The sequence below is a fragment of the Myodes glareolus genome, chromosome 27, assembly GCF_982192425.1.
Source record: "Myodes glareolus chromosome 27, mMyoGla1.1, whole genome shotgun sequence".
Lineage (NCBI taxonomy): Eukaryota > Metazoa > Chordata > Mammalia > Rodentia > Cricetidae > Myodes > Myodes glareolus.
Window position 1 is genome coordinate 24,830,772 of NC_142052.1, and position 27,052 is coordinate 24,857,823.

Sequence of the window (27,052 nt, forward strand, 5' to 3'; positions counted from 1 at the left end):
CCAGCAACATTTAGATCACTGTTTGACCAAATCACTGATACCACGGTCTAGACAAGTTGCCATGTCCAAGGAATCACCACAAGAGGTGTAAGCAAAACTCAACAAAACGTCAAGGACACAAACCAATGTACGGTCAACTCCTCCAACTAAGACCTTGACAGATACTCGTTGTCAGTCCCTATCCCCTCCCCCAAGGAGGTGTCCACAGCTCAGCTTCAGGATGCCATTTTCACTGAGGAATAACCTGTCAGTAACCCAAAGACTGTCTATCACATGGATTACCATCACACGGCCACTGTCAACTCATGAGACACTCCAGTCCTCTCAGGGCCTCTCCGAATATAGCAGTGATACCAGAAAGCCTTTATAAATTAATTTTTTAAATCCAGTTCTAGTTAACATATTTCAGAGTGAAATGGCAAAGTTTAACAATAAGTCACATTCATTATTCGCTAGGGAAGAAATGGACAACTAACACAGCAAAGCCTTTTGTGTCACCCACCCCCACCCTAGGCTCTGCTTGTCTGGTCATGGCAGTTCTTCACGTCTGGCCTTTCAGATGTACGCTGGCCTGAAGGTTTCTTAACCATAACTCTGTGCATGCCTTCTATAACATCAATTCAAATATTTTTATACTCAAAAGTGCTCTTATTTTTTTTAAAAAAAATTATTGCCTACTATATAGTAGTCGTGATCTTTGCAGAAGCTCATGAATTAAACTAATTCACAAAATAAGTGCAAAAAACCTTTACGGCTGAACACAAATCCACTCCCAAGTGAATGAAGCCTATTTCTCTAGGCTCAGGGCTATTCAGAAGTTGGGATTCACGACTCATGAGCACGTGGTGCTCCTTACTTACCTTCACTCTCTATTCAGAGATCTCTTCTGTGACTGCCAGCTTGGCAGTTCCACGTCCATTGTCTGATCTGTGGTGAGCTCTCGTAATTTTGGCCTCTTGGCCTCAGTTTCTTCTGGAGGACTGAATAAGTTAACTCTTGGGCTTGGATCGCCTCTACCTGAACTGAGAATTTTACAGGCTGAGTCTCCACTAAGCAGAGAGACTCTTTCACAGTAACCTAACACATTCACGCAGGCAGTAACAACAGTACGTTCATATTTACCAATTACAATGTATGATCTATATCCTTTGGATATATTGGCTCATTGAATATTTATTAAAGGTTTATTAAGTAAGAACATATGAGTTCATATTCTGCAAAAAATTACCACAGCATCACATCTCCTCTGCCCCATATTCTTTAGAACTTTGCCACCTCTCAGGGTAGGGTTGCTACCCTCTCTCCTCGAAGTTGCCTCAGTTAATACAATATAGCAGGAAAGGACGATCGGAAGGTATGTCCTTGGATGCAGCCGCCTCACAAGAGTTCCAAGCCATAAGGCAAGGAGCATAAAGGGGCTGCAATCAACTATTCTTACCTGACAGGCAATGTCAGTCCCTAGTCATCAAGTAGGTGAACTTTTGATCCAAACCTCTGACATCACAGTCTTCCTGGCTAGTGGCTGTCAGGGCAGAGCTGAGCTCTCTGGAAAGTTCACTCTCCAGATCAAAGACTGGTGACCAGGGTGAACGGAGCCACACTGCTCGGCCACTGGGCTCTATGACACACCAGGGTGAACGGAGCCACACTGCTCGGCCACTGGGCTCTATGACACACCAGGGTGAACGGAGCCACACTGCTCGGCCACTGGGCTCTATGACACACCAGGGTGAACGGAGCCACACTGCTCGGCCACTGGGCTCTATGACACACCAGGGTGAACGGAGCCACACTGCTCGGCCACTGGGCTCTATGACACACCAGGTTGAACGGAGCCACACTGCTCGGCCACTGGGCTCTATGACACACCAGGGTGAACGGAGCCACACTGCTCAGCCACTGGGCTCTATGACACACCAGGGTGAACGGAGCCACACTGCTCGGCCACTGGGCTCTATGACACTTCATTTTGCAGAAACATGTGACCAGTGCAAAGCTACTTGCAGTTCATCCTCATTTTACACATGAGTCTGAGGTTAAGAATGTACTCGTTGGATTCTTATAGACTCTTATGTCTTCTCTTATCAAATACTTACTGAAAGAATTATTAGTCCTTATGATGTTTCTCAAAATTCTTCATCTAACCATTTAAGCCAATTAATACAAATGTTTTTATATAGTTTTTAATGTAGTCACATGTATTTTACCCTCAAGAAATCCTACTACCAAAGGCTAAGTTGGCTGATACCATTATTAGCAAAAGGAAACGGAAACCCAATATCAGAAAAGAATTTGTTGCTTGAACTCTTTTGTGTATACTTACCAAGGATACAAGAAAGTGAAATTCTACTGCTGGGAGCAGCGATCCCTAGGAAGCCTGACTCACTTCTCTGTAAGCACATTTATAAGACCCTCTCTGGAGAACATCCGCAGACTGAACGTGGCCACCCTGCCAAGAAGTGAAAGAGCGACCACGGAAGAAAACAGTGACATTGTCAAAATTACACAACGGCTGTAACTTCAGATCGATTCCTGAAAGTTTAGTGTATCTCAGACGTTGCCACGTCAAAATGCTGTGTGGGTGGGGGAGGGGCAATGCAGTTCTTTCAACAGAAAGACAAAGAGGCAACCATGAAAATGATGGGTGAGGAATAAAACCTGGGGAAAAAATCAAATCAGAACACAAAGACAGGAATTAGTTTTTAACAGAAGCAGCATCCTGTTGCTCCTGACAGCGCACACCTGTGCTCTTACCACCTTGAAGGCTGAGGCTAGGGGATCGTGGTTTCAAGGTCAGCCTGAGCTACACAGTGAAACCCATAGGAGCTAACATCAACGACTGAGAATAGTATGGGAACTTATTGATCAACTATGCAAGTTGAGTCTCTGATTGAGGTTAATAACCTAAATACAATTATAATTTAATTTTCTATGATGTGTGGACCATTAAACATTTTACATGTCTCTCTTTAAATCATGATTGAAACTCTGTAAATAAGAAAGATTGTTATCAATTCTATAACTCAGCCACCTGAGGTTTAGAAACTCTAAGTGATTTTCCTCGAATCAAATCGTAAGTAAGTAGAAAAACTGTGTTAAACCAAAATTCCTGATTCAAAACCTTACTTCACATATACTAACCTTGAGTTATATGTTTAAAGGAATGAAGACACTGTATGGTATTTAAGATTATAAGATATTGTAGCTTATATTTTAGAGCACTTATCCCCACCCCCGTGTGTGTGTGTGTGTGTGTGTGTGTGTGTGTGTGTGTGTGTGAATTGCCCTTCATAGCATTATAAAACCCTTTGATCCATTCACTTTCTGGATTCTCAAAACAAAGAGACATGCCTAGCTGATGTAGAAGTCCCCTCTGGGTGTTGCTTGTATTGGTTAATGAATAAAGAAATTGCTTTGGCCTGATAGGGCAGAACTTAGGTAGGTGGAAAAGACAGAACTGAATTCTGGGAGGAAGAAAGCAGAGTCAGAGAGATGCCATGGATCCGACAGAGACAGACGCTGGGAATTTTACCTGGGAAGTCACCGCCATGTGGCAATACACAGATTAGTAAAAATGGGTTAAATTAAGATGTAAAAATTAGCCAATAAGAAACTAGAGCTAATGGGCCAAGCAGTGTTTTAATAAATATGGTTTCTGTATGATTATTTTGGTTCTGGGAAACCGGGATAAGCAAACGGCTTTCCTTGCAACACCTAGCATATGTAATAACATTAATATTTATTTTCAAAGTGATGCATTATATACTCTATAAACAATAAACATGCTGATTTAATTTTAGGACATAAATTGCTTCTAAGTTAAATCATATAATAAAAATTTAAGCCTGGAACCCAAAGGAAAGCTAATTCAATAATCTACCTACCTCACTTCTTTCCTTCTGTATTTGAAATTTATAATAATATGCCATTCTGGAATATGAAACCAAGGCAACCATTCCTATTTCTCCATCTAGTCCAAATTACTGACTGAAAAAACACCAAACATTGCTTAGACTGGAGTTGGACAGACCATCTCTGGTGTAGCTGTCATGCATGTGACCTGATTCGTTCACCCACTTTGATTCTGTCTCGGAGTCAACTCAGTGATAAACAGCCAACCAAAGACTATCGATCGTAAGGTCCTTAGTGAAAAATCCATGGCTGCCCTCCAAGTGCTACTCTATTCTATATCTTTCCTGCTACAGTGAAGGATTGTGCTATCTCAGGTCATGGGAATTTGAATAAAAATGGCCCCTATTGGCTCATATATTCGAATGCTTAGTCATCAAGAGGGTAATACTTGAGAAGGATTAGGAGGTATAGTCTGGTTGGAGGAAATATGCCTCTGCGGGTAGGTTTTGCGCTTCAAAAGACCAAGCCAGGCCCAGTCTCTCTCTCTTCCTGTTGCCTACAGATCCAGATGTAAAAGTCTCAGCTACATCTCTAGCACCGTATCTGCCTGTCTTGATGCAATGCTTCCCACGGTGATGATAGTGGACTAAACCACTGCAACTGTAAACCAGCCCCAATTAAACGCTTCCTTTTATAAAAGTTGCCATGGTCATGGTGCCTCTTCACAGCAATAAAAACCCTAAGACACAGGATTATCTCCAAGTCTAGAATGCAGCTAGAGAAGGCCATGACCACCCTCCTGCTACTTGATGTGCGATTCTGGTTGTATGAATGTTTTAATAATCACAAGATGGAAATGTTATCATAAGCTGGAGGGACAAGATCATTCCTGGTCTCTAAAGATTGACAATCCTTAGAGCTACCACACAAGAGTTTTTCCTCTAACTGGTACAGGGCCTCAGTACAAGGGTCCCTGTAGGAAGCAAGGCTAGAACCAATGCTTAGTTTTTTCTTGAATGGGAAGACAGAAAGATGGGCATTCATTCATGCATCCAATAGGTTCCAGGCAGAACCTTACAAGAAACAGAATGGTGAAGAGTTGTGAAGCTGTCTGCCCACTGTGCTATCCTTTGACACTTCTCCATAGCACCCCCCTTCGCCTGGAAAGTTATTAAAAATGCTCACACATAGGGTACACCCCTGGAATTTTTGTTTTACAGACCTGTGTTGAAACCCGTTGGAACTCAAGATTCCCAGAGAATTTTAATGAGTTCTTAGCACAGAAAACCCTGAGTCACAGCACAAAGGGTGATTGGGTAAGCTGAACATAGAGTAAGGTAAATGACCTGCAATAAAATCAAACTCCTGACCTTTCCAAAGGTGGTATGTGTGTGTGTGTGTGTGGTGTGTGAGAGAGAGTGCAGGTGTGTGTATATTTGTGTGAATGAGAGGATACAGGGGTGTGGGGAATGGGAGGGAGTGTGAAAGAGAATACAGATGTGTGTGGGTATGTTTGTGTGAGTGTGTGAATCCAGAAATGTGTGTGTGTGTGTGTGAGAGAGAGAGAGAGAGAGAGAGGAGGTTTTGTGAGTGGGTTTATGTGAATGTGTAAATATAGGTGTGGGTGTATGTTGTTTACACGTGTGTGTGAGTATTTGTGGGTAGGTCGAGTCACGTGCCATAAGTGGAGGGGACAGATAGAGGGCAATTTCTAGCATCTCCTCAGGAACAAGATCCATCCGGTCAGAGCCGGGTTCTCTCACTGACCGACAGGTTACTGACTGGATGAGGCACAGAGCCCAGAGCTCCTTCTGTCCCCACCTCCTCAGCACTTGTGTCACAACCAGGTGACATTATTACTGACTTCTGACATGAGTCCTAGGGATAGAACCCAGGTCCTTGTGTGTACAATGCCATCATTTTGCTGACTGAGCCATCTTCCACAGAAAGATACCCTTAAGATATCTTTATGTTATATTTATTGGTTTTTTTCCTACTTTTTGATGAAAATACAGCTCTACTTTGCTTAGAGGGATGAAGGGACAGCTATGCCTCCCTATGCTTAAGGTGCTTCTTAAAGGGAACCTAGGGCATGTTTGTGTCCTGTCCTGGTAGCAGCAATTGTCATTGAAGGAAAATGACGTCTGTCAGGGCCAGAATGAGGAGGCAAATCAAATCTGCCTGCTCCAATTAAAGAACCTCTCCTGCTCTATAAGACTATGTCTCCTTCTTGAGGATGTCTTCACGGCCATCAACGGTGTCAATGACCATTTTTTGGGGGCTGGGCTGTGTCCAACTGGTAGAGTGCTTTCCTTGCATGCACAAAACCCTGGTTCAATCTCTAACATCCCTTATTCAAACATAGTACAATTCTTCATAGGGCACATTGTGTACCTACACAGACGTAATGGGAAAGGCTCTTTGCCGTCAGCCCTGTCTTCCCACGCCCCAATCTAGCACTCACAAATGGTGCTCAACTGTGCTAAGAGAGGCAACAGAAGAGAAGAGGATTTTCTGGATCTCACCTCTTTCCATTCCCCCAGAATTACTCTCTCAAAGGGAATTAGGCCCAAGGCAAGTCAGTTGTCACTCAACAGAATTAAGCATTCTTTGTTAGGGCCCAAAAATGTGAGCCTGTTCCACCTTATGTGAAGGTCAGAGAGTTTGAGTTTATTCTGCCTCCTCAAAGTTGTTAACAACAAGTGTGGCTGCACACCTTGGCACAGGGTGTGGTTATTTGGTGTTTTGTACATTAAGATGGCCCACAAGGGTAGATCCGTTTCACTCTGACCATAGGTCAGAAAACTCAAGCCTATTTCTGCTCCTTCTTTTGAAATAGGAGGTTTGACCTAGGGAGTGGCTGCCTTCAGGATATTTGGTCTAGGGTGTGTTCACTGCCTAAACATCGGAGTGCTTAACTCAGGATATAGTTGCTTGATGTCTCAAGTATTGGGGCAATTAACTGTTCTGGCTGTCCTTTGCATCATGTTAAAACAGTCTTTGCCTCCCCCCCCAATTTGTATTGGGGTATAAAAGTATATGGGAAAATAAACATAAAAAAATAAACTCAGAACTAAAGAATTTAGGCTTCAGTATTTGCTGAGCTGCCCTCCCGTTACTATCCTGTGTCTCTGTGTTTCTTGCTTATCTCTCTTCCTCCTACCTAACACTTCTAATTAATCCTCATGCCGCTACCCTGGAACAGGATTGTGGCAAAAGTTGCCCCCCCCAAAAAAAAAATGTGGCTCCTAACAATTCTTCCTTTGATCTCCCTTTACCTTCTTACCTTCAAACACAGAATTCTAACTTGTAATGTCCTTTATATTGACATTCTACCGTCCACTGCCTAGTAGACTGTAGGATTCACAGAAGATAAGCAGTTTACTGCATAAATAGTGAAATTATCAAAAGTCTGTGTCTCCATACACTTAAAATATCACACATCATCTTGGGCCTCCCTGATATTCTAGCTGAATTCCCCCCATGGCAGCTATTTCCTTCCCTGCAGGACAGGCTCATGTGATTTTCACTGACAGTTCTGGCCCTTTATAAGACAGTTGGAAGAGAGGTTATAATCCAGTCTTTTCGATCAATTCAGATGTCTGCAACTAGTATTGGGCTCTATGAATGAATGAAAGAAATAGCAAAGTGAATGGAGCTTTAAAGTCTGACTGCTTTGATAAAAGTTTTTTTTTTTAAGTTAACGGCTATTTATTGACTTTTATAGCACAGCTTCATCATCTGGTAAAATAATACATTCTGAGCTATGGAGAAAGATTTCAGTCTAAACTCCAGGTTAGGGTCATTGAGACCTCGCTGATGACGACACAGCAGAGAGTTTTATTGTTTATGAAAATGTATAGTTCAGATAGAAAGGGCTGGATGTGATGATGCACATCCCTAATGGGATGCATTTGGACGGATTCCACAGTCAGAATGGTGGATCTGAGTTCAAGGTCAGCTTGACCTACATTACAAGTTCTGGGGCTACCCGATAGGACTTTGTCTTTTTAAAAGAGGAGGAAGGAGAGAAAGGCAAAGATTAGCGAAGAATGTTAAAAATAAATCCTGTGGAGGCAAAAATATCTTCTCTCCTCCAACACGAGATGTGGGTTACAAAGAGGTAGCCTTTCTAACTACCAAACAGACCACCGTATCCTCCCAGGAAGCAATTCTGACTCGAATCTGTGTTTATTTCTCGAGAAGCATAAGAACTATTGGTCTAAATTGGGGGGGAGATACATTTTAAAGAGAACTGGAGAAATTGTTTCATTTTCATCTACTTATTTCAGCAAGTAAATCAGCAGCAACCCCAGTGGATGCAGGCAACCTGGCAGCCACAGGTTAAAGGACGTTGTAGTCTGGCCTTTCCCTATCTAAAGTTATCCTTGCTTTAAAGAGCGCTTGGCACATGACAGGCTGTCCCACAAATGCGAGCTCCCTGCTCTGTGATTGTTTTCTCTTGTATTCATCTCCACAGGGAAAAGTCTTAACTGAGAAGGAAGATGGGAAGCCTCTGAGAATGCTACAAATCATCATTTAGAACAGGAATGGAGAAGAGGACTCAGCCATGTAGCAAGTAAATATTTCTAAACTTTGGTCCTCTCCAAACTCCTAGAGAGGGCTGTGTGATTGCCTCACCATTAATGCAGTAGCATGACAGATATTAGGGTTCAAGCTGAAAGAACAGAGAAGCAAAACAGTCAACCACTAGAGAGCTTTTACCTCTATGAAATCTTCAGACTGAAAAGAGAACAAGTTCCTGTCTCCTCCTGCCTTATATTCCTCTCCAGAGCTGGGATTAAAGGCATGCATCACCACTTCCCGGCCTCTATGACTAACTAGTGTGGCTGCTGGGATTAAAGGTGGGTGCCACCACTGCTGGGCTTGTATGGCTGGCAGGTGCAACTAGCTTCTCACTCTGATCTTCAGACAAGCTTTTTCTGTTAGAACATAAACAAAATATCACTATCTGCCGAAGATGAGGTTCAATAAATAGTTGAATGTGTCAGCCGCTAGGGCGCAAGACCACAGTATGGGAAATGAGTTCTCAAGCAAATCAATGGACACCAAATGGGGAATGATGCCTTGATGTACAAGTTTGCCGTCACTTGATGTGCAGTATTAGAAACATGGGGTCTGGTGCTCACATCAGGACAGCGTCTCCCCTGTGCTGTTCAGTATTCTTAAGGATTCATCCCGGTACCTAAACTCAGTCAGCTTTTAAATTTAGACAAGATCGGAATTATTCAGATCAGCGAGATGGCCATCTGCTTTCGAGCATGCAGCTGCTAGCCTTTAAACAGCAGCTTTTCATGATTCATAACTTATTCATCCCAAGATGCACTCAGACATCTGCTTCATCATCAACTCAGCTTGGTGAAGCATTCTGTTTTCAAGTTTCATAAGCTCCACCCAGGTAAGTGAGCTTCCTTCCACAGAAATTCAGCTGTGGTTCCCCAAGACCGATAAAAATCCATCTCCTTGTTCATGGAGCTTTTGGGTTCTTTCCTCTCGGTGTCCATAGAATATATAACAGCTTACTGTGGATTCCAGGCATCTGGGGGACAGCAGCAAGTTCATTCTTTCCGTGTCTGCTGTCTTGCCTCCCGTATTTACCACCCCTTCTTCTAGTAGCCACCATCTTAACTCAGATCAACACTCTTCTGCTTCCAAATACAACAGAGATATGCAATATTGTCATTTCGTGTCTGGCTCATTTCACATTAAATGATGGCCCACTGCAATGACTCGATTTCCTTATTTAGTGCGGAATAAATATCCATTGTGTACAACAGAGTGCATTCTCTTCAGCCATCCTTCCACTGATGAGCACCTAGGTTGATCCTATATCCTCTCTATCTTTTATAGTTGACACATTAACTTTATTTTTATCTTTGGAAAATACATATTATGGTATTTATTTATGAGAAAATAAATAAGACTACTCAAGGACATTAAGTACAGAGATGGCTGAAGTATATTGTTGAAAACCAGACACGTCTGGTCTTAAATTCAAACTTTGACAACAAACAAGGCAGTTTTCTATTGCAATTCTTATGAAGCAGCTGAAATGTCCTCATAATATCTGTAATGTAAGGACAATTACATTGTCCTACGCCATTCATCCTGAGTCTTGGAATGGCCCTTGGCTCATGGGAATGCCCTATGTACATTGATTGAATCGGTTTGCTCTGCTGAACAGCTTAGGCAAGCTCAGCGACCCAATTTCTCACTTTTTGAGAGCAGCAGCTGGGGAGATGAGAAATCCATGAAGGATGCAAAGACCGTCTTCTGTGAGATCTGAAAGTAGATATTCTGTCTACCCAGAGGAGTTCTAACACAGGGAAGACCCTCTCTGAAGAGAAGCAATTGGGCTGAGTAATGGCCAGGGAGATGATTCAGAAGGGAAAAGTGCTTGCCACCAGGCTGATGACATGAATCTGATCCTCAGAGCCATGGGAGAGGGAAAGAACACATACATGTGCATGCACACACACTCAAAATAAATACACGAGTTCAAAAATGTATTCAAACTACTGCTGTCTGTTACCTACTCCATAACCACGCTACAGGACCCACGTTTGGGTCCTGGTTCTGCAGCTTAAACTTCCGGCTTCTGGGTCTCACATTTGTCATCTGAAGTAAAGGAGAAGACAAAATCTTCAACTCCATCTTTTAAGAAAGGAAGGTGTGGGGAGACAGCTGTGGGGCACTGAATGCTGATGACAGCACATGTGGCAAACAATCAAAGCAAGAAATATGATGTCAGAGTTGTTTTTAAAAAAGATAGTGTTCATGAAGATGAAAGCTAGAAATTATGTATAAATGCTAACATTTGTTTTGTATGATGGTGATGTTTATTTCCTTTGTTTTGGTTAGCTAAACATGATGAAATATAATTTAAGTGCTAGTGGAGAAGTAGAAAATGTGATAATTATAGAGGAAAGGCATCTAGGCAGTTAGTAATTGGCTTAACTCACCTTTAAGATAGTACACCAGATTGAAACAAAACCAATAATTCCCTGTGTCCAAGATGACCACACTGAATATGAAAAAAGTCAGTTTAAAAGCAAAATGAAAAAACAAGCCACCTAGGACAGAGAGGGCCTGAGAAAACAAGCTCTACCAGGAGCAAAAGCCAGGAGCAAATTCAGTCCTGGGAGCCAGCACAGTCCTGGAACACTGGCGGATCAGGATTGAGCCAACGACTAGATCCACAGTCAACGATCTCCAGAAGAACAGGTCAAACTCCAAGCCAGGAATTTCTGCAAGAGGGGATCCAGACCAGGATTTACAGAAACAGATCAAAGCCAGTAGCCTAGGCCAAAGTAGGCCTGAGAGAGCAAACCCCAAAGGAGCAGAGCAAAGCACAGGAGAGTTGAGCTTTCTCCAGGAACAGGAGTAACCAGTCGGGTAACTAGAACTGGCTGTACCATGAGGAACAACCATCTGAGCTTTGGATTCACTGGCACCTAGAAGATTATTCAACAGAATCTCAGACAGCCCCAATCACACCTATTATAGAAAAAGATGACTAGAAAAGGTAAGATCACACACTATACCACAAAGAGCAATACAACACCAGTAAAACCTAAAGACCCTACAACAGCAGACCTGAACAACCAAATATGAATGAACCAGAAGAAAATGATCTAAAAAATAGCTTCAAGAGAAGGTTTGACATTCTTAAAGATGAAATGAGAAATTCCCTTCAAGAAATTGAGGACAAGTCAAACAAAAAAAATGGAAGATATCAGCAAACCACTAAAAGAAAACCAAGAAAATGAAATCAAATGTATAAAAGAAACTATCCAAGACTTGAAAACTGAAATAGAAACAATAAAGAAAATACAAGCTGAAGGAATTATAGAAACAGAAGTCATGAGAAAAAGATCAGGAACCACAAATGCAAGCATGAACAGCAGAATACAAGAAATAGAAGAGAGAGAGTCTCAAACACTGAAGATACAACAGAAGAAATAGACTCATCAGTTAAAGAAAACATTAAATCTAACAAAAGCTTAGCCCAAAATATCCATGAAATGTGGGAAACAATGAAAAGGCCAAATCTTGGAATAATAGGTATAGAAGAAAGAGATGTTCAACTCAAAGGCACAGAAAATTTATTTAACAAAATGATAGAAGAAAATTTCCCCTACCTAAAGAAAGATATACCTATGAAGATACAAGAAGCTTACAATACACCAAACAGACTGGATCCAAAAAAAGTCCTCTTGCCACAAATAATCAAAATACTAAACATACAGAGAAAAGAAAGAATATTAAGAGCTGCAAAGTGAAGAGGTCAAGTAACGTATAAAGGTAGACCTATCAGAACTACACCTGACTTCTCAGTGGAGACAATACAAGCCAGAAGGTCATGGTCAAGCATTATGCAGACATTAAGAGACCAAGGATGCCATCCCAGACTACTATACCCAGCAAAATTGTCGATCATCATAGAAGGACAAAACAAGATATTCCATGACAAATCTAGATTTCACCAATACCTAGCCACAAACCCAGCCCTACACAAAATACTAGAAGGAAAACTCCAACCCAAGAAGATCACTACACTAACAAAAACGCAGACAATTGATGATCTCATTACAGCAAATCCCAAAGAAGAAAAAATGCACAAATTGATATTGTCAATGATGAAAACTAAATTAACAGGAGATAGCAACCACTGGTCATTAATATCCCTTAATGTAAATGGACTCAACTCACCTATAAAAAGGCACAGGCTAACAGATTGGTTATGAAAACAAAATCCATCTTTCTTCTGCATACAAGAAACATATCTCAACCTCAAAAACAGACATCATCTCAGAGTAAAGGGTTGGGGAAAAATATACCAATCAAATGGACCTAAGAAACAAGTGGGTGTAGCTATCCTAATATCTAACAAAATAGACTTCAAGTTAAAAATCAGTCAAAAGAGAAAAAGAAGGTCATTCATATTAGTCACAGGAAAAAAACATCAAGAGGAAAGCTCAATCCAGAACATCTATGCCCCAAATACAAGGGCACCCTCATATGTCAAAGAAAAGCTTCTAAAGCTTAAATCACATATTAAACCCCACATATTAATAGTGGGAGACTTCAACACTCCCCTCTCACCACTCAACAAGTCAATCAGACAAAAAATAAACAGAATAATAAGAGAACTAACAGATGTGATGACTCAAATGGACTTAACAAACATCTGTAGAATATTCCATCCAAACAGAAAAGAATATACTTTCTTCTCAGCACCTCATGGAACCTTCTCAAAAATTGTCCACATACTCAGTAACAAAACAAACCTCAATAAATACAAAAAAAATTGGAATAACCCAATGTACCTTATCAGATCACCATGGATTAAAACTAGAAGTCAACATAAGTACTAATTCCAGAAAGCCCACAAATACATGGAAATTAAACAATGCTCACCTGAATCATCAATGGGTCAAGGAAGAAATAAAGGGGGGAATAAAGACTTCCTAAAATTCAATGAAAATGACTACACAACATATCCAAATTTATGGGACACAATGAAAGCAGTGTTAAGAGGCAAGTTTATAGCACTAAACACCTACATAAAGAAGCTGGAAAAATTCCACACTAGTGAATTAACAGAACATTTGAAAATTTTAGAACAAAAAGAAGCAAACTCACCTAAGAGAATTAAATGGCAGGAAATAATCAAATTGAGAGCTGAAATCAACAAAATAGAAACAAAGAAAACAATACAAGGAATCAATTCCACTGAAATCAGGAACAAGACTAGGTTGTCCACTCTCTCCAAAAAGTTGGTTCTTCAAGAAATCAACAAAATAGACAAACCTTTATCCAAACTAACCAAAAGGCAGAGAGAGAATATCCAAATTAACAAAATGAGAAATGAAAAGAAGGACATAACAACAGACACGGAAGAAATATAGAGGATCATCAGGTCATATTTCAAAAACCTGTACTCCACAAGATTGTAAAACTTAAAGGAAATGGACAATTTTCTGGATAATTATCATTTACCAAAATTAAAATCAAGATCAGATAAGCAAATTAAACAGACCTATAAGTGCTGAAGATATAGAAACAGTCATCAAAAGTCACCCAACCAAAAAAAATCCCAGGACCAGATGCTTTTAGCTCAGAATTCTACAAGACTTTCAAAGAAAAACTAATACCAATACTCCTCAAATTATTCCACACAATAGAAGCAGAGGGTACATTGCCAAACTCATTTTATGAAGCTACAATTACCCTGATACCCAAACCATGGAAAGACATTACTAAGAAAGAGAATTACCAATCTCACTCATGAACATTGATGCAAAAATACTAAATAAAATACTGGCAAATCAAATCCAAGAACACATCAGAAGCATCATCCACCATGATCAAGTCAGCTTCGTCCCACAGATGCAGGGATGGTTCAACATACAAAAATCTGTCAACGTAATCCACCATAGAAACAAGCTGAAAAATAAAAACCACATGATCATCTCATTAGATGCTGATAAAGCTTTTGACAAAATACAACATCCCTTCATGATAAAGGTCTTGGAGAGAACAGGAATATAGGAACATACCTAAACCCTAATATACAGCAAGCCAACAGCCAACATCAAACTAAATGGAGAGAAACTACCAGTGATTCCACTGAAATCAGGAACAAGACAAGGTTGTCCACTCTCTCCATATCTATTCAATACAGTTCTTGAGATCCTAGCTAGAGCAATAAGACACCAAAGGGAGATTAAGGGGATACAAATTGGAAAAGAAGAAGTCAAACTCTCACTGTTTGCTGATGATATGACAGTTTACATAAGAGATCCCAAAAATTCTGCCAAAGAACTTCTACAACTCATAAACACTTTCAGCAATGTAGCAGGATACAAAATTAACACAAAAAAATCAGTAGCCCTCCTGTACACAGATGATAAAAGGTCTGGGGAAGAAATCAGAGAATCAACACCCTTCACAATAGCCACAAATAGCGTAAGATATCTCGCGGTAACTCTAATCAAACAAGTGGAAGACTTGTATGACAAGAACTTTAAATCTTTGAAGAAAGAAAATGAAGAAGACACCAGAAAAATGGAAAGACTGCCTGTTCTCTTAGGTAGGCAAAATTAACATATAAAAATGGCAATCTTACCAAAAGCAATCTACAGATTCAATGCAATACCCATCAAAATCCCAGCAAAATTCTTCAAAGACCTTGAAAGGACAGTACTCAACTTCATATGGAAAAGCAAAAAACCCAGGATAGCCAAAACAATTCTGTACAATAAAAGAATTTCTGGAGGCATCACAATTCCTGATTTCAAACTCTACTACAGAGCTACAGTACTGAAAACAGCCTGGTATTGACATAAGAACAGGAAGAAGGACCAATGGAGCTGAATAGAAGACCTGGATATCAACCCACACATCTTCAAACACCTGATAAAGAAGCAAAAAATATCAAATGGAAAAAAGAAAGCATATTTAACAAGTGGTGCTGGCATAACTGGATATCAAAATGTAGAAATATGAAAATAGACCCATATCTATCACCATGCACAAAACTCAAGTCCAAATGGATCAAAGACCTCAACATAAAGCCAGTCACACTGAGCCTTATAGAAGAAAAAGTGGGAAGTACACTTGAATGCATTGGCACAGGGAACCACTTCCTAAATAGAACCCCAGCAGCACAGACACTGAGAGAAACAATTAATAAATGGGACCTCCTGAAACTGAAAAGCTTCTGTAAAGCAACAGACATAGTCAACAAGACAAAACGACAGTCTACAGAATGGGAAAAGATCTTCACTAACCCCACATCAGACAGAGGTCTGGTCTCCAAATTATACAAAGAACTCAAGAAATTGGACACCAAAAGATCACATAATCCAATAAAAACAATGGAGTACAGACCTAAACAGAGAACTCTCAACAGAGGAATCTAAAATGGCTGAAAGACACTTAAGGAAATGTTGAACATCCTTATTCATCAGAGAAATACAAATTAAAACAACTCTGAGATTCCATCTTACACCTGTAAGAATGGTCAAGATCAAAAACATTGATGACAACTTATACTGGAGAGGCTATGGGGAAAAGGGAACACTTTTGCATTGCTGGTGGGAATGCAAGCTGGTATAACCCCTTTGGATGTCAGTGTGGCGATAGCTCAGAAAATTAGGAAACAACCTTTCTCAAGACCCAGTAATACCACTTTTTGGTATATATCCAAAGGATGCTCAATCATGCTACAAGGACCTGTATTCAACTATGTTCATAGCAGCTTTGTTTGTCATAGCCAGAATCTGGAAACAACCTAAATGCCACTCGACTGAAGAATGGATAAGGAAAATGTGGTACATTTACACAATGGAGTACTACACAGCAGGAAAAATTCACATCTTGAATTTTACAGGAAAATGGATGGAGCTAGAAAACATTATTTTGAGTGACGTAACCCAGACCCAGAAAGACAATTATCACATGCACCCACTCATAGGTGAGTTTTAAACATAAAGCAAAAAAAAGCCATCCTACAAACCACAATCCCAGAGAACTTAGACAACACTGCGACACTAAGAGAGACTTACATAGATATTATCTACATGGGAAGTAGAAAATAGAAAAAGACAAGATCTCCTGAGTAAATTGGGAGCATGGGGACCTTGGGGTAGGATTGAAGGGGGAGGAGAGAGGCAGGGAGGGGAGCAGAGAAAAATGTAGAGTTCTATAAATATCAATAAAAATGTACAAAAATAATCCACAGCATAAACAAATGTAACACATCTTAAAATGATATTCCATAACAATGGTGTCATTCATGAAGGCACACCTCCCACGCTCTGCTGTGTGTATCCACGGTAAGAAGGTGACTGTCCACAGGAGATCCGCCATACCCAATCTGCCACACTTTGGTCTTAGACTCCCTGCCTCTGAATTTGTAGGGAATGAACTTCCGTCATATATCAGCCACACGGTCTGTGGTTTCTGTTGGTGTGGCATCAGTGGCTAATTGTGATTCCCATTGTAGGACATTCTGAGCAATGCAAATGGTGAGGGACAGAAAACAGATCTGTGATAAACTCGGGGAAGGGCAGGGGGAAGGTGCTGACCGAAAAGGGAAACAAACGAAGAAAAGTATAGTGTGTTGAAGGTATTCTGTGGCAATTACATGAGTCTATGCATGTTTTTAAACTCACTGAACCATATGCAAAAATCAAATCTAGTGGACGTTAATTTTAAAGAAATGAATATGTTTCTAAAAGACTATAGTAACAGAAAAGAATTCACAAGTCTGGCAGATTACAAACCTGACAGTTAAGACAGTGTACTGTATAATTTATTCATCATTTTCTTTGAATTGATAGATTTATATGAGTGTCTAAAGGCTATAGCTACCTTGTAATAAATACTTTCTTAAATATACTTCGTCGCTGTCTGAAGAAATACTGTGCTTGTTAAATGTTCTCCAAGCGCAGCTTAGATGTCAGGGTCTGCCTAACTAAATGCTTGCAATTACACTATTTTATGTCCTTATGAAATCTTCATTATTATACCTTACCTCATTTGTGTGCAAGAGAAAAGACATTTTTGTTGGCACAGGATCCAACTTTGAATCAGATCCAAATAAGTGAAGCATATGTGAAGCCCATCCACAAGAGAAGTGAGTTAATTCCTGAAGTGTATGGTTCTCGCTGGCAGAAGCGGTGTCACCCAGAGATGAAGGAACTTCTCTGCTCACTCCCATCCTCATTTCTCATTAGATTTACTCTGATTTGGGGAGATAGATGTGTGTGTGTGTGTGTGTGTGTGTGTGTGTGTGTGTGTGTGTATGAAGACAACATGGCAGTGAAGGGACTTGAATTTGTGAGTGTACCTTCTTTTTCCATCCTGGAACTAAGCCAAGAAATACAATCTGCTGCGCTTTTGCCAACTTTAACACAATTGACCAGTGGTCTCTCTTTCTTCTTCCACTTTGCCTTTGTCTATAAATAGACAAGAACACTGTGATACCTGCTATGGGATAATCTTTTGTACACTGTGAAGATGTGTCTTTGCTAAGGTGCCTTCTGATTGGTTTAATAAAAAAAGAGAAATGGCCATTCGCTAGACACAGAAGAGTCAGACACAGAGAACTCTTGAAAGAAGAAGGGCATAGTCACCAACCGGGTGGAGAGGAAGCAGCACAGGCGTTACAAAGTAAAGGTAACTGAACCACATTAAAAAAAACATAGATGAAAAGATATGGGTTATATGAACTAGTTAAAAACTAGCTTAGGTTGGTTGGTATGTAAAATAAATTTTAAAATTTATTTAAAAAATGTCAGCTATTGGCCAAGCTTTTATAATTAAGAAGTCTCTGTGTGGTTATTTGGGAGCTGGAAGGTGGGACATAAAAATCTTCCTACAAGATACCCCTACTCCAAACACCTGAGACACCACGTGGAAGTTCAGAAATCATACAGTACTTTCCCACTTCCTAAACTCTAGCTATTGCTATGCCCACAGATAGGTGATATGGGTCAGTTTAGCATCACAAATGGGAAAAAAAGTCTGTTTCCATATTGGTGTATCGGTGGTGTCTCCCTTTGGGCCTGGTCATTCACACTTGGAAAGTTTTTCACACTGCTTTGGAAATATTTTTACCTTCAGTTAGAAGAGACAGTAACAGAATGAATGGGGAAAGAGACACAAGGCCTCTTTTACCAATGTGACCCATGGTTTCACTTCTGTTTGAGGGTGTTCTGTCAGTCCGAGTGGAGAAATCAATATACCTTGTTATTCATTCACTTGCTGGCTTTGTGTAGCTGCCTTCCAAGGCATGAGAAATGAGTAACCAACTTCAGGTCCTTCAAAAATATTAGTAGTCATGGCTGCTTACCTTGGAGAATTTTAAAATTAGTTTACACAACTTAATTAAATCTTCCTAAGTTACAATGTCTATTAATCATGTAAGAGAAAGGAAATATGAAAAATTTATTTTTCTGTTCTAGTCAAACTGAGGAAAACTACTCAAGGCTCTTGCCCATCTGAAACCTTGTTTCTTCCAATGCATAGATACCAAGACATGAAAATGCACATGTGGTTCACAGCGAATGGCAAGATTAACCTCTAACTACCGTCACACAGAGCTCTTTCCTGGTGCTTCCCCACCCCGCTGCATTGCTAGCCTGAAAGCGGCTTCTCTTTTCTCCTTTGCCTGTGAGGTAGGCAGAGGTAGGTAGAGAAGAGTCAAGCCTGCAGAAACAAGGCCAGAGCTGGAACCCATGGTGCCTGTTTACTTCTGTGAAAATCCAGTAAGAACACACTAGACCAATTTTAGGATTGGCTGGTTGCTAACTTTTGAGTAATCATAGTGGATGAGTCTCCTTTGCCTATTAGGTTAGCTTGGAGGAGTGTGATGGGAAACATTCTCCTTAACTCAGAGAAAAAAAAATGTGTAGAGTCCCAGTCTACAGTGATTTGGAAGAATAATAGACCAGAAATGAGAACACCATGGTGAGGTTTTAATGGCGTTCAGAAATCAATCACTCTTCTGGTTTCCTTCCACAGAATAATGGAACCACAGGGTTTGGAAGCGGATGGGCAGGAAGCACGATGGTGATTGGATATTCTTAGCTCCCGAATGCTTGTACTTTTCAAGAAAACCTCAAAATTGGGGCAAGGGGAGACAGGCGAACCTTTCACAAGTTTCTGTGCCTGTCCTATTCAGACCAGTTTTTGAAATTTTTTGGCAGATATGAATCATCACTATTTCCTCCACCGCGATCAACAGAAACTACAAACTTGAAAGTTAAACGGGAAGGCCAGCTCCTGCTCAAATCGGGAGTTGCTTGAACCCAGACTTCCCCTCCAGAAAAGGTCTGTCATTCATTACCCTGCCCCCACCCCTTCATTTGTAGGGAAAAATGTCTAGATAGCGTCATATCCGTAGCCATAGCACGAGACACAGCTCTACCTCCACCTCTGTAGCTGGAGGGAGGGGGGGTGACCCCTCCGGAGGAAAGACTCCAAAGACTTGGTGAACAGGCAGAGGCTGAAGGCAGACAGCTTCAGCTCAGCCTGGCAAGACTGTCTGGAATCAACCACCATGGAAGTGGTAAAGCTAGGTGGACTCACTTTGCATGGTGCCTGAAGTCAGAAGGAGATGCCAGCAAGGAAGCTAAGTGTTTTCTGAGGTTGGAAATGGAAACCCAAGCTACTTCCCAATTCACTGACCCTGGACTGCCTGTCTGTCCCTCACATCCCCAACCTCCACTGCACTCCCTTTGAGTTGCCTGCTATGGGAAGGAGAAGGACTCTTGGGCATTCCCCTAAAGCAGGGGGTTCTCAACCTTCCTAATGCTGCAACCCTTTAATACAGTTCTTCATGTTGTGCTGACCCCCAACCATAAAATTATTCTCGTTGATATGCAGGATAATTAATATGCGACCCCTGTGAAAGGGTCCTGTGAACTCCCCCAAGGAGGGTCGCGACCCACAGGTTGAGAGCTGCTGCTCTCCAACATTCACTACCTGTGGTAACTTGGAACTGACATAGACTGGATCCTGCCTGCTGAGCTAACCTTCTGAGAACGTGCGGAGGAGGGTCTCCGACAGACGGACAGCTTCCTCTTGTTTTATTCCAGCGATTATTTTTTTAAAGCCAGATTAAATTCCTTCCTTTTAGAACTGTTTTATTTTTCCTCTCCAGTATCTGGCCAGGACATATTCAAACATGTTTCTCAAAGTAAAGACACCTAACAAATCTATAGAGAGCCAACCCCTGTGTGTTTGTGGCTGCCTGTTGTCCATTGCCCTTAAATAAAAGTACAGCCTTAAAAATAAAATAAATAAAAAAGGGGAGAGAGAAAGGAAAGGAAGGGTTAGAAAGGGGAAAGATAAAAATAAAGACACCGGCAGACAGACAGACGAACTTTGGATCTAAAAATGTCAACTCTGATTGTGGTCCACGTTTCAGCTTTCCCTTAGAGTCCCTCATTCTGCCCCTCGCCCCGCTTCCCCCAACACGCATCAACCTCAGATAAATCTGACTCCTGGTCAACTTGTAGGCTTTAGTAGCAGCAAGAGGACCAAGGTCCACCTGCCCCCCAAAGACACTGCAAGAGCCCGCGGCGCCGCAGTAGCCGCCACCTCCTGCTGCAGTCCGGACAGAGTTTCAGATGAAACCCTGAGGGCTAGCGCTCCTCTGCCGCTCGCCCCGCTGCCCTGGCTCCGACCTCCTTCTCGGGAGGCCCGGAGGAAGCAGGTCACTTTGCCACCTCTGAGGCTGGGGTGAAGCAGCAGCGACAGAGACTCCCACCGAAGGAGCCCGAAGCCGAGTACCCTTTCCCCAACTCCCCGCCCGCACGTCCGCGGGGCAGGTCCGGTGCTGCTGGCGAGAGAGGTCACTTGCCAAGGTGCTGGGTGCTCACTGGGGTGCGGGGATTCAGGCGGGACGGTGAGGAGGAGAGGCTAGGGGTTGCCTGGGAATAGATGGGGCGGGTGGGGAGAGGAGCGACCAGGTGTTCTTCAACCCCTGGCCACCGCAACTCCGATGCGCGCCGTCTTAAAGGCCTTTCCTTTCCCTGGGCGCTCGCCTCCCGCCCCGCTCCCCGCCTAGACGTCTGCAGGAAAAGAAGGTGTAAGAGTACCTGGAGCGAATACCATGACTACCCTCAGCCGCTTCGCTGGGTTCAGAGAAGTGGGCCAGCCAGAGGGCGGGAGCCGCCCGGGGACGGGGATCCACGCGCGGATCGGAGCAGGCGGGCGCGCGGGCCGGACGGTCAGCACCTCGGACAGCTCCCCGCGCGCGGTCCCGGGCTGTGGCTCAGCGCTGGGCGCGCGCTGCCTCCACAATGCACCGCTGCTCCGCCGGCGGGAGGAGGAGACCCAAGCCGGCTCTGCTCATCCTTGGTCCCCGAGCCAGCTCGGCGTTCTGCCGCTGAGGGAGCAGGGAGCTTCTACCGCTTTCATCCGAGCAGGAAGGACGGAAGTGGAAGCCAGAGAGAAAGGTAATTGCCCGGTTTCCCGACAGGGGCAAGACTAATTGCTTCTAATTACCTGCTGTCACTCACCCCCAGGGATGCCGGACTGACATTTAAGATGAGTTTGCCCCTTTCTCCACATCGCACTGGAGTTTACTCCAGAGGCTAACTAAATCTGAGTTCTCGGAGTCTGACTGGCTCTGAATAGAAGGAGGGACCGCCAAGTTAACCCATGATTTGGTGCTCACGACTTCTCTGGCTGTCCCAGGCCTCTCCAAAGGTCAGCAAAAGGGCCAAAGAAGAAAACCAGGATGACTGCAGAGTGCGTGAGGAGGATGCCACTAATGAGCCCTGCTCCCGGGTGACAGCTCGGTCAACTCCCGGAATTGCAGGCTCTCAAGGTCACAGCCTCGGGAGGAAACGGCGATAGTCAGGGCAAAGGAAAAGTCCAGATTAGACAGGTCTCATACAAACTCAAACTTCTGCAGAATCAACATATCCCTGAGATCGATTACAAACCCAAAAGTTTGCCCAGAACTAGCTCAGTTGGTATCTTCTCCCTTTCTTCACACCTGGCTCCACCCTAACGATACCCGGACGTACCGGCTGATCAGTGCAGGTTCCTAATCCATTACTCACAAGAAAATATCTGTTCTCCAGTTAATATCTGTGCGATGTGGGCAACCCACATTAGACGGCACCAGCTTGCAGCAGGTACGTGTGGGTTCTGACGCCAAAGTCGAACCACGTAAGGATCCACTTGCCTTGGCTTTTAGCCTCCATGTCTGCCGTTGAGTGAGGCTGCCCAAGCACAAAGGCCGTCAGAGCCGTCTCTGGAGCTCTTTGGGCATTCTTTACCTTTCTCTGTAAACAGTCCAGGTATTCCGAACACACAGTATTAACAATTCGGTGGAGGCCATGAGCTCTACTCTGCTTTGGCAAAGGTAAGTGTTTGAACAGTCAGGCTGGCGCTGGGTTTGCTCAAAGCCATAGCAGGTGGAAAATACAAACGGTTTCACAGCTTTTGAACTACAGCGTTTGTAAAGGCAGATGGGCAGCTTCAACACCATACAACCAGAACTGCTCTTAGCGCCTGGTGCCAGTACAGGCTGAAACAGATGGGGACTGCCTCAAGACAGCTGGTGGGCAGGATAAATAATAGGCACGAAGGGATGGAGTCCTCTCATACCCCAAAGTTACACTCGCACCCCGGGGCCAAAGATCCTTGGCCTCTCTTGCTTCAGCACCGTGGTGCCACCTCGACAACTTCACCATTACTCTCTGTGTGACCTTGGATACATCACCCAATTTCTCATCTTATCTGTCTATAAGGACAAAGGCAGCTGGAAGGTTTGCTGTGCAGACTCTCTGAAATATGAATTGTGAGTTGAGTTTAAGAAAAAGTAAGGGGGCCAGGTGTGGTGGTGCGTGTTTTTAATCCCAGCACTTGGGAGGCAGAGTCAAGCAAATCTCGCGATTCCAGGACTGCCAGAGCTACATAGTTGAGACCCTGTCTAATAAAGAGAGAGGAGGGGGGGAGAGAGAGAGAGAGAGAGAGAGAGAGAGAGAGAGAGAGAGAGAGAGAGAGAGAGAGAGAGAGAAAAGAAAAAGTATGACCCAATTAAACTCATTCCAGAAATCACTGACACCCTGGGAGAACATTATGCCCTGTGGGAAAGAAATTAGTAGATCGGTGCTCATGGATGCTAATGTGCCCGTGAGTCCCATGGGGATCATGGTAAACTGCAGGCCGTGAGTCAGTCGGCTACTGTAGATCCTGAGAGTCTTCATTCCTCACCGGTTTCAGGTAATGTCCATTCGGCAGGGCCTTGTACTACCCTCTAGTAGCAGGCATATCAGCATTTAAAAAAAAAAAAAAGTTCTTACACCTCCCCCAAACCAAAACTTATCTTTTTAAGCATTAAACAAAAAAGGAACAAAGTCCCACAGAATGCTAGACTAGATAGTAGTCAAAATAGCAGGGGAGTTTAAATCATAATAAATAAATAAATAGAAGCATGTCTGAAGATGGATCCATGAGCCCAAAGTGGCAATTATATGGAATATGGCTTAACAGAAACCAGAACAGCAGATCAATGCTAAACAATAATTCTCAGTCCATCTTCCTCGATAAGAGTTACAGACCCTGTCCTTTCCTGAATCACCTCCTCATTGTCCTCCCCCAACCAAATACCACACTGCTGCCAAGCTAGAGGACAGTGTTGAAAAGGTTGCTGCACCCCAATAAGCCTCTCCGCTGATGCAACCAAATAAGACTGAATTAGAAAAAGCCCAGGTTTAATGAATACAAACGCTCCCGGATGGCTTTCCAGCCCCTCAGAGAGGAGACCGGAAAGGAAAATCAGAATACCACACACTTGTTCTCTGAGAGCAGTTTAAATACCCTGTGGGAGTGGTCCTGAGCATCTGTGGGGAGGGGTCATCGTTTGGCGGGCTTTTTCAGGGGTGGTGTCTGTTCTGAGGCAGCTCCCCAGGAAAGGAACTTAGGATAGAATTTCCATTCTAACAAACATTCCAGACTTTTTAGATATATGGATGCCAGGGGCTGGGGTAAAGCCTTCACCCAGACAAGTATGTTTTTAGTCTAAGGGTGTGTGTGTGTGTGTGTGTGTGTGTGTGTGTGTGCAAAATTTTACTTCTACTGAGGATTATTCCAGGGCCTCACACATTGCCAGCAGTGGCTCTGCTGCCAAAATATAATTGCAGCTCCCGTATATAGTTTATTGTTCCTTAAACCCAAGTTACTTCAGTGATGCTTTGGTTTCTTTCAAAGATTTCAGTTGTACATTTCACTGAAAATTATCTCTAATTTGCACCATGATCAGAATAATTCTGCTGATTTAATTTCCTTATTCTGGCATAGCTTCTAGATTTTAATATCTTCACATCTTAATGTAAATGATATATTTAATAAGTGAATACCTAATATGATGGTTCTCCCCTTTTATTCTACCAAGATGTGAGCCAGATCCTTGACAGATCATTTACCCAAACTTACCCCACACCTGAAGCTTGAGTTCTTGGTGTCTTTTCCCTCTGCCTCTGTTTGAACACCTTCGTGCATGGCAGCTCACTCTACTCAGACAGCCGTTCTACCCACGAGGGACCCCTTGCTACCATCTACCATACTCTGACTTCCACAGTCATTTCTGCTCAGTAATGGAAGCAGCAATAAAATGTAAGACAGTAAACAAGCAATAATAGATGCCCAACTTTCAGTTCCAGCACTGGATCCGTCACATTGGGCACTCTCCCTTCCATGGGGTGGTTGGCAAGGCTCTGGAAGGGCTAGAAGGCACATGTAGAGGATGATCACCTCACCAAAGTGATTGGGGACTTGGGAGAGTTTGGGGCTTACATAAACATGGAAACATTTTAAGTAAGAAGCAGAGTACTTCTTACTCTAAATGCTAAATAATAGATTCTGGAAAAAAATTCACTGCAGGCCACTTGGAGCTGAACCTCTTGGGTGTCTCCAGATCTTTCTCTATCATGCTTTTCTTCTAAGTGTACTAGAGCTTTGACAAGTAGAAAACATTGCAAGTCCTTTCCAGAGCGCACCCAGGCCCCCAACATATGTGGAGTCATGCAGTTCCAGACAAACCCCAATTCTTCTCACGCAATACTCGTTTTAAATACATTATCCAAACAACTAGACTTTAAAAGAATTGTTCACCTCTGGGAACGATTGTAGCAGATTGAAAAGAGGCATTTTCATTATGAGAAATTAAGCCATAGTTCTTTCCAAAATGTCTGAGCATTGCAGTTTTAAATTATTACAGAAATAAGATACTGGAAATGAACAACATTCTTCCTCTCCTAAAAGTCACTGGAAGCTGTTGAGCTGGCCCGAAGGAAGGACAGGGGTTGATGGAAAGCACAAAGAAAGGGAAAGCGTATGTGCTACTGAGACGCAGGAACAAGAACTGAAGGAAGAAGGCACAGAAAACTGATGGTTATACTTTCTGGTCTGCAAAGACATAGAAAACTAAAGCAAAACTACACAGCCAACAGAAAGACAGCCTCAGAGAACAATAAAGGGGAGGAGAGAAGATGGAATAAAGGAGAATAATGACATTAGGAAATATTAAGGCATTTTTCGGGCTTGAAGGATGCAGAGTAATGCCTTTGCAGGTTTACGTTTATGAGCCGGTTTATGAGTCCTGTGAGACACTTTAAAATGTGAAATCATCATAGCTTCTGAAATGGAAACAACAGCGAAACCTTCATATTGGAGAAATTATACTGGAAGAGTTAAAGTTTTACATTGTGCTCACAGAAAATGAATAATTTCCTGGAGAATGTCAACATCATTGAAAACCCATTTCCCTTGTCAGTGACCTATAAGCCCATATTCATTTCTGAGGGTAAAATACTCCCAAAAGTAAAACTGTCAATTCCACTAGACAACATGGATGGAAAATGAGACAGTATGGGTGGCAGGGGTGGGAAATGAGATATCGTGGACGGACTTCCTGGAAAGTGACCATGGTTGGCTGACATTTGTCTAGGGGTGTCCTGGTGAAAAACGATGGGTACGTGCTGGCAGGTGACCCTATCTACAATGGTTGGAACATAGGAATTTCCTCTGGATGGTCTGTTCTGGATGGTGCCTGGGTAGTCTCAGTTTGTGGCCTTTCTTGGAACCAGGTATTGCCTTAGGGTAAACTACTGAGACTCTGGCCTCTATTGAGTTTGTCATGGCTGGGTCCTACATTTTTTTTTTCGAGACAGGGCTTCTCTGTAGCTTTGGTGCCTGTCTGCAAACTTGCTCTGTAGACCAAGCTGGCCTCGAACTCACAGAGATCTGCCTGCCCCTGCCTCTACCTCCTGAGTGCTGAGACTAAAGGCGTGTGCCACCACCACCCAACTTGATTAGCTCTCTCTTAGGGTGCAGTATGAAGCACCCAACTGACAACATTCAACTCATCTTCAAACACTGAGTTGACCTTATAAATTTTTTTCACTAAATTCTGAGCATATGAATCTATTTATAACCAGGTTCTACAATCAGTCATGTTCAAATGGACAGTGAAAAATATAACAAAGGAAAATGGAGGGAGACAAAGAGAAAGAAATAGAACAGCAATGAAGAGAAAAAGTGAAGACAACAAATGCAAGAAATACTTTCCTAAACAAAAGGAGAAATGGGGCAAAGAAAAATTGATAGTCTTTCTGTTTTCTTGGACTTTTTGTTTCTTGAGACAGGC

General features: G+C 42.5%; 1 protein-coding gene across 1 annotated transcript in view; it reads right to left on the reverse strand.

The window, feature by feature from the left end:
* Positions 1–22,184, reverse strand: part of Akain1 (A-kinase anchor inhibitor 1) — a 56,281-nt gene extending 34,097 nt beyond the window's left edge. Inside the window, exon 1 of the mRNA XM_048435665.3 lies at positions 21,489–22,184. Coding sequence (XP_048291622.1) covers positions 21,489–21,504 — 16 coding nt within the window. The 5' untranslated portion in view covers positions 21,505–22,184. The remainder of the gene's footprint in view (positions 1–21,488) is intronic.
* Between the last annotated feature and the right edge of the window lie 4,868 nt (positions 22,185–27,052).